General features: G+C 50.0%; 1 protein-coding gene and 1 long non-coding RNA gene across 8 annotated transcripts in view; one reads left to right on the top strand and one right to left on the bottom strand.

Moving 5' to 3' along the window:
* Positions 1-258: 258 nt before the first annotated feature.
* Positions 259-13,920, bottom strand: LOC131276173 (uncharacterized). 6 transcript variants are annotated; one of them, XR_011647515.1, is made up of 7 exons: positions 13,323-13,524; positions 11,914-12,361; positions 11,671-11,797; positions 2,799-7,583; positions 2,450-2,571; positions 1,923-2,122; positions 259-655 (listed from the first exon to the last, which is right to left on the bottom strand). It is a non-coding gene; the product is annotated as an uncharacterized lncRNA (long non-coding RNA). The 6 variants fall into 6 exon arrangements; XR_011647514.1 differs by having other exon boundaries at positions 2,450-7,583; positions 11,914-12,148; positions 12,238-12,361; XR_009183663.1 differs by lacking the exon at positions 13,323-13,524 and adding an exon at positions 13,805-13,920 and having other exon boundaries at positions 2,450-7,583.
* Positions 13,110-14,553, top strand: part of SLC6A20 (solute carrier family 6 member 20) — a 54,684-nt gene continuing 53,240 nt past the window's right edge. Inside the window, exon 1 of one of the 2 annotated variants that reach the window (XM_058288823.2) lies at positions 13,110-13,344. In XM_058288823.2, the coding sequence (XP_058144806.1) occupies positions 13,224-13,344 (121 nt within the window). In that variant the 5' untranslated portion in view covers positions 13,110-13,223. The remainder of the gene's footprint in view (positions 13,345-14,553) is intronic. The other variant, XM_058288824.2, reaches the window with a different exon arrangement.

Here is a 14,553-nt window from a genome sequence, read left to right as displayed (position 1 = left end):
GGCCCCAGGCCCCGTAGGGGAGGAGAAGCCATGGGGTGGCTTTGCATAGAGTGACCTGATACTAACCGAATTCACTCTCCACTCTTAATGGCTGTTCATTGGAATTCACTCTCCACCTTAAGGGCTGTTCATTGTCGTGTGCTTACCCTTTGATCTCAGCATCACAGTAAGGTCACCTGCCACCCGCACTTCTAGTCAACCTTGTTCTGGAGGTGAGGAGGAAAGAAATACCGCAAAGGAAGAAACAAAATTGTCATATTCTCAGAGGGTATGAGTTTATACACAGGAGAATATACAAAAATATGCAAAATATTCAAAGATAATTTTTTAAAGATTTATTTATGGCCCCCCCTTGTTGTTTGCACTTGCTGTCTGCTCTCTGTGTCTGTTCATTGGGTGCTTGTCTTCTTTTTAGGAGGCACTAGGAACCAAACCCGGGACCTCCCATGTGGGAGGGAGGGAAGTGACCACTGGACTGAGCCACATCTGCTCCTGCTTGTTGTGTCTCTCATTGTGTCTCCTGATTATGTCTCTTCATCACATCATCTCATGTCATCTTGTAAAGTCAGCTCACCGCACTAGCCCGTTGCATCAGCTTGTCTTTTGTTGTCTTTAGGAGGCATGGAAACCGAACCCAGGACTTCTTGAGGCACATCTGCTTCCAAAAAGAGAGAGAATTTAGCACTGCTAGAGATAAACAGGTCACTACATCCTATAAAAGTTATAATCCTCCAGGACAATGTAACAATTTAAAGCTGATCGGCCTTTCTTTAATAGCTTTAAATTCCATAAAGAGACACAATTAAAGGAGAGCTAGGCAGAGCCACATCATAGTGGGAGATTTGACCACTTTTCCTCTCAGGTTGATAATACAAGCAGAACAAAAAAGAATGTCAGATATAGAAGACAGGGATAATAAAAGAGCAAATTTGGCCTATTAGATAAATAAGCCCCGCCCCCAAAGTGCAGAACCCTCCACCTCTTTAAGAAGCACCTGCAGTTTATGAAAATTGGCCAACACTCTACCCCAAGGCAAGTCTCAACAAAGTTCAGTAGACCAAATCACAAAAGGTGTGTCCAACTGAAGATGCCTCTGTGTTTGTAAGCAAAAAAAAAACCCACAAATTACAGCTGCACACAAGGATGTGTCATGCAAACAGGACATTAACCAAAAGACGTAAAACGTGAAAAAGATAGTATGATTACATAAAGTTCAAAGCCAGATAGAACTAAGCTACATTTTTTTCAGGGTACCTGGATCAGTAGTAAAATGATAAAAGTGAAGAAATATTTACCACAACTGTTAGGCTAGTGGCCACACCCGGGGGGGCGGCGGGAGAGGCTGCGGAGCTGGAGGGGGCGGGGGCCGGTGTGTCCAGAGCTGGCACTGGTTTGATTTCTTCACTAGCTTTATAATCATGCTACACTAAACCCGTATCTGCCCTTTTCTATATGTATGCCATATGTCGTTGTAAAAAAAAGTACTAAATAAATGAACACAAAACATGGCAGAGGATGATGAGTAATTAGGGGTTGGTTACATGTTACAGAATGGAAACAAAGTCAGAGGAAGCTTTGGAAGCCAAGTGTTAGAGGGAATCTACTCAGCAGGTGCTCCCGAAGGGTTCTTGAGCTATTTTCAGGCCAAGAGGCACCCTGGCAAGCAGAGATGGGATTTTGGAGTCCTGAAGCTTATGAAAAGAATTCTTACAAGTATATAAGCCCAAATTCCCTTTAAGACCTTTTTCTGTTGATTCTGAACGTATTTTAGAGAAAGAACTTTAAAGGTAGAAAAAAAGAGCAGGCATCGGGAAGGGGGCAATGGAAAGTGGAAAAGGGAGGTGGGATTCCATGTGCGGAGAAGACCTGGAAATGGCCATAAAGTGAGCGGCAGAGCTTGGGTGCTGAGACCCCCCCCTCACCTTTGCGCCAGCCGGCATAGCAACTACTCAAAGCCACACGTTCAAGAGGCTCCCTGGCCAAGGACGTTTTTTTCTCAAGGACTCAGTATTCTGATAGGCAGCCACGTTTAAAAACCGGGTAGGGAGGGGGTGGATGCAGCTCAAACGGTTGAGAGCCTGCTTCCCATGTACAAGGTCCTGGGTTCAATTCCTGGTACCTCCTAAAAAGAAAACAAACCATGTCAATAAAAACTGAGTAGGTGCTCCTGTGGCTCTGACGTGCCTATAGAATCCCCAGGCGTCTTGTCAGCGCACACCAGCCCCCGAGGGTCTGCATCTCTCACAAGCTCTCCTCGCCATGGTCCACAGACCATATTTTTAATAGCAAGGCGTGTGAGAAATCCAGTATAACTCAAACTCCTGAGCCTGTAAGATGAAGCCCATGTGTTTTCTGGCAGAGACGGGTCACGCCGCTTCTCCTGCTTTGAAATGAAGGCACAAGCACAAAGCAGCCCAGCAGGACACACAGTCCTCGGGGGGTCACTCACCGGGACTGCGTACCCCAGGAACACTCTGACCCTCGAAAATATTTTCACAGGACGCCGTCTGTTTTCCTCCACCAGACTGTGCCTTCTACTGGGTCTTGATTGCTTGTTCCCAGCAAAAGTATCTGAGGTGAAGAAGCGAAGTCAGCCAAAACCAACCCCAGCGCAGAAGGGTTCCGCACGCTCGCGGCCCCGTGTTTTGACAGCACGTGGCTGGGTCTTGGCATGGGGGGTCAGCTGCATGGACGTGGTGAGAAGCCTCAGGGGGCCAAACGAGCTCCTCTCTGCATCTGTTCTCTCCGACCCACAAGCAACCTGTTTGGCCATCCGGGCCTCTCCAATGCCCACTTACTGTTATTCACTCCGATGCGTCGTTGCGGATATCCGATGCATCTGTTTACGGGAAATCCACTCCGGTCACTCTACTGAAAGAGTGGGCATGTGGACAAAAGGACACGGTATATTCAAGTCATTTTATTTTAGCCTTCCTCTGAGTTTCAGGAACCCCTGAGTACCTACCTGAGAATTCATCAAGCATTTGTTTTAGCATGTCCCTATTTTGTTTTCTATACAGCCTTCCTTGCTTTAAAGCCTTAGACTTCTTTCCATTTTCTTTCCTCTTGTTTTTAAAGCTGTGAGTAAAGTCGTTTGTGTCCCGTTGGTTTTTTTCAAATCTTACACACACAGAAGCAGGCCTGGGAACAGAGCTGTGAGCGCAGCTGCGGCCCCAGACCCCAGATCGGTGTGGCCAACTGCCTGACAACCAATTCCTCACAGTCCTGGGGCTACTGTTTCCTGTTAGAGCTTCCAGGTAGTCTAAAATACTGGGAAGTGTTCGGGAAAGAAAGTGCCCCCTCCCCATTTTGCACATGAAAAATGTAAACTTAGAAAGGTTATATACTCATCTTTTCTAAAGTCCATAAATAAGAACTACAGTCAATTGCCTAAGTGCATACACAATGCTATTTTTTAAAAAAGTATATATAATATAAAGACTAAATTTAATACATTCTCCTCAAGTTACAGGGAAAAGAGTTGGTATTTAATGACACCAAAGGGAACAATCAAACAAACCCTGAATGTAGGACATTTTGCAGTTCAACCCATTAGCCTGGTCTCTCCAGAAAGTCAATGTCATTAAAATAAAAAGATGGAAAAACTGTTCTAAATTAAAGCAATTCTGTTCATAACAATCAAATGTAATGTATGAATTCTGTTTAGGTCCTAGGTAGCTATTAATACAAAAGGCATTTTGGGACAATCCCTTGAAATTTTCACTTGGCAAACTTCACAAAGTATAACGTTATTCACCTCCTTGGAACATTTTTACTCATGTCACTCTCCTAACTCACATGCTGTTCCACCTGCCCAAGATTTAAGCTCTGCCTTCTCCCAAACTGAACATTTCTCTGCCTCACTATGATGTTCTGGGGAATGAATATGGTGATCTTGATGTGTGTTTCTTTCTTTCTAATCCTTCATAAGATTCATGGGGCTTCATGAATCTATGGGTAGAAAATGCTTAGCTTTCTGTCCTTTAAATATTACCTCTCTCTTCTTCTTTCTTCTATAATTCTAGGTAAACATATATTAGGTTTTACTGCCCTTCAAATCCTATTTATCTTAACTCTTTTTCATATTTTTCACCTCATTATCTCTCTGTGCCATGTTCTGGATAATTTCTTCTGACATATCTTTCAGTTCATCGAATCTCTCCTCAGCTGTGTTTAAGCACTTTTAAACATATTCAATTTTTAATTTTGATTATTGTATTTTTCATTTCCAGGAGTTCCATTTGGTTCTTGTTCTAATAGTCTCAATTATTGTTTTGAAATTTCCTGGCCTTTTTATTTCCTGCTTTGTTTATCAATAATAGAGAGGAGTGCAGAAATCTCCATCATGGCAGTAGATGTATCACTATCTCCTTGTAGTTCCATCAATTTTGGCTTTTTGTTTGTTTGAGCTATTAAGCATTCAAGTTTGAAAATGTTACATATATTTCTGATAATATATGTTCTATCACTAATAATACTTGTTGCTTTAAAGTCTGGTTTGTCTGATATAATCCAGCTATCCCTAGTTTTCTTTTGATTAGCATTTGCTGGTATATCCTTTCCAACATTTTACTGTAATTTTTCTGTAATTTTATGTTTTGATATGTCTCTTATATATGGTTTATACCTATGTAGGTGAGTTTTTTATCCCAGAATGACAGTTTCTATCTTTCATTTGATCCATTTAATCCATTTACATTTATTGCAACTACTGATATACTTGGAATTATTCATTCTATCTTACTTTGTGCTTTCTGTTGGTCCTGATTTTTAAAACTGACTCTTTTTTTTTTCCTTTTTTGCCTTCATCAGCCATGCAAGAATATAAGCAGCTAAAACTCTCATGCTGCCATGGAAGTAATAATACAGCCATATGAATTGATGCAACCACTTTGGGAATCATCTGCCAAAGTGGAAGATACATATACACACTGTTCCGGCAAGTCTACCCATAGAAAAGCTTGAACATGTGTACCAGGACACATGTACAAGAATATTCATAATAGCTCAACTGGAAATAATAGTAAAATGGATAAATACATTGTGATTATAATCATGAGGAATGCAACAGAATGTCAAAAAAGAAAGAATCAACAATAACTACACATACCAACTTGGATGAAACTTAAAAAAATATAATGTGAGACTAAAGAAGTCAGACACCAAAGAACAGCCATTCTCTTATTCCATAGTATAAAGTTCCAACACATATAAAACTGAAGTAGAGTGCTTAGGTATACATGCTTAGGTGATAAAATCTAAAAGTAAGAAAAGCAAGGAAGGGGCTGTCAGCATAGTAGCTAATTTTTCAGGGATCTGAAGGGCATGAGGCAGGATAGGTGGGGGGGATTTCTGGGTGCTGGAAATGTTATTTCCTTGACTTGAGTAAGATGATAATCTGTTGAGCTATACATTTGTATGCATGCAATTTTCTTATGTATCTATTTCATTATGAAAATTTAAAAAAATTAAATGGAATATAGTTCATATGTGTCTTTTTCTACTTGTTAGCATCATTTCCAAATTTCCCCATTCACTAACAATACTCATATCCTTAGTGTATTAGCCAACCAAAGGGCTGCTGATGCAAAATACCAGAAACCAGTTGGTTTTTATAAAGATATTTATTTGGGGCAGGAGCTTACAGATATCAGATCAGAAAGCATAGGTTACCTCCCTCACCAAAGTCTATTTCCACGTGTTGGAGCAAGATGGCTGCCAACGCCCGCCAGGGTGCAGGCTTCCTGGGCTCCTCTCTTCCCAGGTCTTTCTGCTCTTTGGGTCCAGGCTTCCTCTCTTTCAGAATCTTGCTTCTTTCCAGGCTCAGGGTTCCTTCCTTCCTGGGGCGTGCTTCTCTTTCCTCTGTGAGCTTACTTCCCAGGGCTCCAGCTTTAGACTTCAGCATCAAACTCCAACATCCAAACTCCAACATCAAAAACCTTCCAACTCTGTCTTTTGCCATGTCTTTTATCCTACTACTGTGGCCCAGTCAAAGCCCTAATCATAATTTAATCATGCCCAGGTACAGACCAGATTACAAACGTAATCCAATATCTAACTATACCGAATTGCTACACTTAGGTTAACACATTTAGTCTTTAGTTAAAAGATTACTGTATACTATTATCAGCCTGGGTACTTGAGGGCACAGAGGAAGCTGAAGGCATACCTAGTGCTGGCCCTGGAGGAGGCTTAGCTAGGAGGAGGGGCCCTCCTCTATCCCCTCCACTGTAAAAACACAAGAATCATGATGTGTTTCTAGTTACATTTGACAGGTGGATTCATTATAATTTAGATCTAGGGGCCACATGACTCCCTTACAAGAGGTAAGGGAGTAAATGGTATGATGAGAAAGAATCAAGGCAAGGAAAGTAACACATTTGGATACAGACCGGTGGTAAACAAATCTAGAAGGTTTTGAAAGATGCGCTTACAGAAACCTGAGAATGTTTTTAGGCAAGTGAAAAGGGGTATATAAAGGAAAAGCTATCAGTGATATATAGAGAGCAGGGATAATTGGTGGGGAGAGATGCCAAAGCCCCAGAAGGAAGTAGAAGCCACAGTCAGGGAGACTGGCAGGGAGAGAGAATTTCAGAGAGAGGCCCAGCCTGGAGGGAGTCTCCTCTGGTTGTCCATGTGGTTCTCACCAGTTCTGTTAAGGCATCCGTAGGATGAAGGGGACGGGAAGAAAGGTCTGAGGTTCAGGAAGGAGGTCTGGAGCCCTGCCCCAGGGCCCACAGGCAGGACCTTAGCCCAGGGGTATTTCAAAGGAACGGGCATCGGCAAGGTCCTGCTGAGGTCTCAGGCAGCAGGTCCAGTCCCAGCTTTGTGGGATTTTTCCAGAAGCCTCTCACAGTAGTCTGGAGAGCCCAGGAATGCCCAAGTTGGGTGGCACAGGGCTGAGAAACAGAGAAAGGACCAAGGGGTGAAGGATGGTGGAAGAGAAACCCATGAAAATGCCCACGAGATCCAGGCCAGAGAAGGAAGCACTGGGAAAATTATCAATTTATCTTAAAATGCATTAGAAAAACACCAGCTTGACATTTAGGTTAGGGGTATAAAGTTTCATTTTTAAACGTATTTAAGTGGAAAAAGTGAATGAATTTAATGGAAAATGTAAATACGGCAAACATGACGAGTCTGGGAGGTACGATAGGTCTGATTTGGGGACGGAGGGCCTTGGACCAGCAGCATCGGATCCCCTGGAGCTGTTAGAAATGGAGAATCACAGGCACCGTCTCTGTCCTGGTTATATCAGACCCAGCAAGAGGGCAGAGAGTCAACCTGAGTCACTCTTCACCGACGAGGTTTAATCAAAAGGGTCTCACACCCACAGGAATGGATTAGTTCAAAACCACAATCGTTTTCTTTTGGGGATTCATAAAAGAACTTCAAACTCCCACACGCCACCCTCTGAATTCCAAAAAGGCACGTTCTTCCCATATGCAAAATACCTTCACTACATCTCAACATTTCAAAAAGCCTGAAATCATTTCAGCAACAATGCTAAGTATAAAACTTAATAAAGATCCGTTATTGTCATGCAGTTTGTCTTGGAATAATGTTCCCCTCTGGCTGTAGACCTGTGAAACTTAAAAAAAAAAAGTTATCTGCTTCCAATGTACAAAGAAGGGACAGTCACAGGACAAACATTTACATTCCCGTAGGGAGGACCTGGGAGGAAAACAGGTGTCATGGGTGCCAAACAGCTCTGAAAACCTGCAGGCGTTAGATTTCAAAGTCTGCTTCTGCTCGGGGCCTCACGTGGGCCCCTCCTCCCATGGTCCTCCTGGCAGCCATCTTCTTGGTTCCACCCTCATCAAGTACCTGGGTGGCCGCCAAGCTCTAGACCTCACCCTCCAAGAACAATGCGGCGACAGCCACACTTCGTTAGTCTCTGGGGTAGAGTCACAACCCTTAGGACAGTGGGGTGGTGCCAACATTCTCCCTAATCTCTGGCACACAGGCCCAACCCCCTCAGAGCAGCCTAACTCTCTCTAATCTTCTAATGCTCCACTCTCTCTCTAGCCTGCAGAGGCCAAACTCTTCCTGAAAAATGGGCTGGAAGATCCACCCTCTTCAGATGCCAGGGCAAACTTGCCCTATCCACACACATGGGTGGGGTCCCTCTCCTGGCCAGAGAAGATGTCCCAAGTCCACACCTCAGTTTCCATGACTTTCCTCTTGAAGCTGTTTTCCCTTCCATATATCCCCTCCTTGTCCCTTTGAGTCCAGGCTGACAGTGGTTTCCTTCATACAGATCTTGAAAAAAAACCCAACTTGTTAGTTTAGCATTCAGGAAACAGGGGTCCAAGCCATCAGACAATAAGACTTTCCACAAGTCCTTCCTGGATAGCTGCATTTCCAGTCCTGACCCGCAAGGAAATGGCTGCTTATTTCCACGTGCAGTTAAGTCCTCACATGGGGGTGCTTACTTTCTGGAATCTCAGAGTTTCCCAAACCATCCATTTCTGGTTTCTTTATGCCCAGGAGTTCAGTTCTCAGTTTATCCCTTTCCTCTTGCATTTTGCTAGAAGCTGCAAGTACAAGCCAGGCCATATTTTCCAGATATAATTTGGAAATCTCCTCAGCTAAATGTCCATGCTCATCATCATTGCATGCAGAGACATGGGAACAGTCCCTTCCAAGCAATCTAGGCCTTTCTATCAAGCATCTCACAAGTCCTCCAAAAAATACCCCTTACCCATTTGTAAAGCCATTCCAGCATTTTTGGTAATTGCAAGCAGCACGACCACACTCTTCTGGTACCAATTTCTGTCTTTGTTTGCTGCAGGGCTGCCAAGGCAAAGTACCAGAAATGGGTTCGCTTTTCTAAAGGGGATTTATTTGGGGTAAAAGCTTACAATTCCAAGGCCATGAAATGTCCACTTCAAGGCACCGTGAGAGACGCTTGCTCACCAAAGTCAGCCTCTGTTGATCCTGGTGTCCTGCCACGTGATGCCCAGGCACGTGGCAGGCTCATCTCTTCCACCTTGAGCTGCTCCTCAGGTCCAGCACCTTGAGGGTTGCTTCCGGGCCTCTGTGCTCAGCCAGTTCCAGGCTCTGGGACCCCCCTCCACCTCTGGGACTTGTCTGTTTCCCTGCAGTCCTCTCTCTCACCCGGCAGGATCAATACAGTGGCTGCCTTTCTCTGGGTCTCTCTTCTGTATCTCTGTTTATACAGGCCACAGCCAGAGGGCCAGGACTCCACCTGAGTCACCCTCCCTGACGAGGTCTCGTCAAAAGGGTCTCATTCCCACAGGAACGGATTAGTTCAAAAACATATTTTTCTTTTGGGGATTCATAAAAGAGCTTCAAACTGCCAGAGTCCTCCATCAACTGAATTCGAATCTGCACTTTAACAGGATCCCAGGGGATTTGTGGGCACACTGATATTGGGGTGCTGCTCGAAGGGCCTTTTCAGCTCTGAGGTTCCAGGGTCCTGAGGCCAGAAGCGCCACGTGCAGCCAAGAGAGCCCCAGGTTTCAGAGGAAAGGGATGGGAGGCTCCCTAAGCGCACGGGAGCCCCAGCGCAGGGGCTCACCTGGGCTCCTGGGAGGAGCCTGCCCCCTCCACACCTGAGCTGGCCAGTCCCCACCCCGGCAGTCCTGGCTTTTCCTCTGCAGAGCCGCCTCCCGTAGCCCCATTTCTACACCCCTGCTTGCATGCTGTGCGTCTTGTGCTCCCTTTGGGAGAGCAAGCAGGTGCCTTGGGCATCAGGGAGGTGAGAGGAGAGCCATGTCCCGAAATTTCACCTTGAGTTCCAGAACCTCACAGACTCTGGGCACACAGTAGGCATGCAATAGAATCTGACAGTGTTAAGAAATGTTCTGAAATGCAGACCTCTCCGTGCTGCTGATGGCATGACCAGGATGTTTGTACTTGAGCGCTTAGCTCCTGCAGTAGCTTTTTTTTTGCTCAGCTAATTTTTATGGGGACTCACCATGTACCTGCTTTTAGGGAAAAAAGAACGAGTAAGGGGCGAGGCCTGCCCGAGCGCAGTGGGGGCTTTCTGTGACAACATGGCACTGTGACCTTAGAAACTAAACCCATGCCAGAGCTTGGGGGCAGAGAAGAGGGTCAAGAAGAATAGGCAGGATTTTCCTGGGTGGAGAATGGAGAGGATGTTCCTGACCAAAGGAACCACCGAGAGCTATAAAAACAAACGCACAGCATTTTCCGGAAGGGGCAGTCTGCCTTCTCCTGGCACCTAGGTGAGCAAGGGTCAAACTCCTCGGGGCCTTACAAGTCAGGCGAGGGAGTTTGGACTTTATCTTGTCGGGAACAGGGAGCCACTGACGGCCACCAAGGAGCAATGGACCCACTCGGGCAAGCGAACCACGGAGAGCCGCGTGGCCGTGGTCACCGGTGAGCTAAGCACCTAGAATCCTGCCTGTGCCCACGCACGCAGCTGAGTCAGGGCAGCCCCTCTTCCTCCGCCTTCAGACATCAGATAACTCAGGTACAACGACCTTCTGTTCCTCGGGAAATTATGTCCTGACAACAATATATTGTCTGGCCCAGCGAGACGGGACAGGCCAGTCCATGGGAAGGCTTCTTCCTTTGGGTGGCAGCGGAGGCACTGCGCAGCACTCGGGGTGGGGCTCAGGTGGGCTGAAAACCTGGGGCACGAGGGACCCCCTGACCACTGCCCGGCTCCCCTTGCCTCGGCCGCATGGAAGCGCCTTCCCCAGCCCCCAGCCCCTGGTGGGGTGCTTGAGTCAGCGCCCCCAGGCTCCTGAGAGCCAACTGCTGCAGAGTCACGAAGTCTGCGAGCCCGTTACTGAACACAGCCGTTATTGAAAATTAAGTTACATAAACTTACAATCAAATAAACGGGAGAAAGTGGAGGTGGTAAATACTCAAAGCTTGTCACTTCCTAACTGCACCGTCCACGCTCTTGGGGCCGTTTCTGCGAGCCGTGACGGGGGGAATACTTCCCGGCGGCGGGCCACTGCGCAACTCTCCCCAGCTCTGCAGCCGGGACGCCCCCTCTGTCACGGAAGGTGGCCGCGGTGGGAGCGGGCACACCTGGAAACTGGCAAGCACTGCAAATCGGAGCTGCCCCTGCTCGAGCTGGTTGTTAAACCCCCAGCTCTGCCTGCGCCCCATGGAGCCCTCTGCCTCCTCCAGGCCTGTCCTCTCCACCAGCAGCCCCAGGGGTCCCGTCAGACGACAGCCACTGAGGGGCTTCAGGACGGCGCAGTGAGGGGACCAGGAGCCCTGAGTGTCTGCCCACCTGCCCTGACTTAGTCCTACTGTGCGGCTTTGCAGGAGCTGAGCCCGCAGAGCCTCACGCCCTGGAGGGCTGGCGGTGGGGGGGCGGGGAGCAGGGGGGGGGCCTCATCCTTGGGGTGTGGAATCCAAGAGCGGCCCCTACCCACGTCAAACCAGCAAACTCCCAGCAGCCTCGAGCGGGCCCTGGAGCAAAGGGGATGCGCAGCTGCCCATCAGCACGTGGAGAGGAGCACGGCCACTGCAGTCGTTGGGCCAATAAAACTAACAGCCACGGCGACCCGTCCCTGCACACCCACAAGACCGGGTAAAACGTGGAAAACAGAATGACAAGTGCTGGTGAGGCAGGGCCACCGAAACCCAGGGCGTGGAAACTGGTGCCACTGCCCGGGCAAACAGTGTGGCAACCGGCAGGGAGGCCAGACACACACCTACCCTGTGCCCCGGCGACTCCCAGCCGAGTGCGCGCTTCCGCCGAGGAGCGCTGCCCAGGACGTTCCTTCCCCCCTTTTCCACGGTGGTCGCCGACCCGGGACACCGCCAGCCCCCATCCTTGGCAGGCCTGGAGTGGCGGCGAGAGAGAACCATCTGCAGCCGCACAGTAGAGCACGGATGGGTCTCAGATGTGTACAAACGAGGCCAGGTGCAAACGAGCACAGGAAAGCGGTCAGGACTAACCTGCAGTGTACAAGAGCGGGGGTTCCTCCGGGGAGAAGGGAAGCAGGTAAGAAAAACTGGATCTGAAGTCTGAAGTTTCAGTCTCCCCTGTGCGGCAGGCTTCCTCCTGCCTGGCCTTTGGGAAGGAGAAAGCGGGAGATCCGGGAAGGCGTTGGCAGGGGCACACACCTTCTCCTCTGCAGCGGCCTCTAAGATGCCACGAGCTTCTCTGCTCGTTATTCCTTCCAGAGGTTTGCTGGATGTAACAAGCACTTTCTTAGCTCTTACCGTGTGCCAGACCTTGTTAAAAGAGTGCCGTTAATACTAACTTATTTAATGAGTTACCCATTCGTCCAGCCCACTGGGGACTTGGAATCATCGCGGCCCCTTTCTTGAACTCTCGCTGTGTGCCAGCTACTGGGCTAATTCTCAGCTCTCCAAACGCCCTTCAAGGGAGGTTTGCTCATTCCTATTACAGATGAGGAAACAGAGGTTCAGAAGGCTCCAGTGACCTGCTCAAGATCACCCAGCCAAGCCCGGGCAGAGGGAGCAGCCAAAGCCAGGCCCCGCCCCGCTCCAGAGCCGCAGGCTGGCTCTAGCCCAGACGCACCTTCACCAAGTCTCCGCGTGGAACCAGGGGGACGCGCAGGCGCCCTCCGGGCCTAAGGTCTGAGGGTCTCTGGCCCCCACCTGGCCTGAGCGTGAGAATCCCGCCCAGCGACTGTGAATGTCCCCCCTCGCCCAGGGCCACCCACTGTGCCCAGTGCCGGGCTGTGCAGTGGATGAGGGAAATGCCGGCCAGGGCTGCGGGGATGGAGGGGCTTCCACCTGGCAGGAGGACTCTGGCCGGCGCCCCCTCCTCGGAGAAGTCCTCTCCTACCAGGCCAAGCTGGGTCTGCCTTAGTTGTCTTCTTTGAACCCTGCGAAGTAGCCCTTTTTTCATCAGGTCCAACCTAAGCGTCCCTGCACCAGGATGCCAGCCCAGGAGGCCGGGGTGTCCACGGCGGCGGTGGCAGGGGCCCCACATGAAGCCTGGCGCGCAGGCGGCGCTGCCGGGGACGTGACGGCTCCCGGGCCCGGCAATCTCGGCGCCTCCCGGGCCGCGGTGGCCCGGCGGGTGGGGCTGGCAGCGGGCCATCCGCCCGCCTCGCCCCTCCGCTGAGCGTTAATGAGATTAGCAATTAAAAGGCCGGCGAGCGGCCGGGCCAGCCCAGGCGGAGCCCGGGCGGAACGCGCGCCTAGTCCGCGCCCCGCGGCCGCCGCGCACCGAGGCCACCGCGCACCGACCCGCCGCGCACCCGGGCCACCGCGCCGGGCGCGAGCCGCGGGCCATGGAGAAGGCGCGGCCGCTCTGGGCCAGCCCGCTGCAGTTCGTGTTCGCCTGCGTCTCCTACGCCGTGGGCCTGGGCAACGTGTGGCGCTTCCCCTACCTGTGCCAGCTGTACGGCGGCGGTGAGTGCCGCCCGCGCGGGGCTGCGGGGCTGCGGGGCGCGCTCGGGGCGGGACTGCGCTCGCTCGGGCCTGGCGCGCTCCGGCCCATTTTGCAGGCAAGTAAACTGAGGCTCGGGGAGCAAGGGATCTGCCCAAAGTTACGGAGCGGCGTTTCAGATCCAGGTCACCTCACCCCAGAGCCTGAGCTCTTACGCGGAGGCGCCCCCCGGAGCCCCCTGAAGTCCCCCGAAGCGCCCCCCGGAGCCCCCTGCAGTCCCCCGAAGCCCCTTGCAGCTCCCGTCCCATCCCGGGCAGCCAAGCCCCCGCCCACACTCTTGTCCGCCCGGCTGCCTTCTGTAAGTGTGGGGCGGGGCCAGCGCCGCGGACACTGTTACCCCGGAAAGGAGAAGGGGTGGCAGTGGCCGACTCGGGCCAGCAAACCTGGCACTTAGGTGTAAGAAAGTGAGGGGACACTCCTGACCAGCTTCGGCTCTGCAGCTCAGGCCCCGCAGCCCTGCTGGAAGGCAGGTAAATGGATCTTGAGCCAATTCTTTAAACTTTTTCATCAACGTTTGGTTTGGCTTCAGAATCAGAGAAGGCAGGACAGGCAAGTGCACTCGGTTTCTGCTTTTTACACATCATCCCGCTGACACGTCCCTGCCCCGGCAGGCGCTGGACACCCGCTCGCTTACACACAGCGGGGGGGTGCCTGCCGCGCGGTGCTGCCCCGCTGGAGCCCAGGGGACTTCCTGGAAGGCAGCCAGGCCAAAGATTCAAGTCCCAGCATTAAGGGCTTTTTTGTTTTTGGTTTCCTTGTTCTGGAATTCTATCTCAAGGAAATAATGATTCAGATTCAGAGAGATGCCGCAAAATAGGACGGTGGCTCTGACCGCCAACCAGAGCACAGCCCTGGGAGCAAACCTAAACCCTTAGCCTCTGGGACCTGGCACAGTAGCTGACGGGACACCCGTGCCACGGGACATTTCTTAACCAGGAAAATGGTGCTTTCGAAAGAATGCATGAGTATTTTCACGTATCGTTACAGATGAAGTGGGAGGGGAAGCTGGATTCAAAGCTGTATAAAACAATGAGCTCGGTTATGTTTAAAAGGTGCAGAGAACAGACAAGGCAAGAACGTACACCAGTGCTGCAGCACAAGTTACCGCTGGGTAACTTTATCTGCTACCTTTTACTCTGTGCGTTGTCTTCTGTAAAACCAACACAACTGAC

This window comes from Dasypus novemcinctus, chromosome 26 (genome assembly GCF_030445035.2).
Source record: "Dasypus novemcinctus isolate mDasNov1 chromosome 26, mDasNov1.1.hap2, whole genome shotgun sequence".
Classification (NCBI taxonomy): Eukaryota; Metazoa; Chordata; class Mammalia; order Cingulata; family Dasypodidae; genus Dasypus; species Dasypus novemcinctus.
Note: the sequence above shows the minus strand (reverse complement) of the source record. Positions and strands in the feature narration are given on the sequence as shown.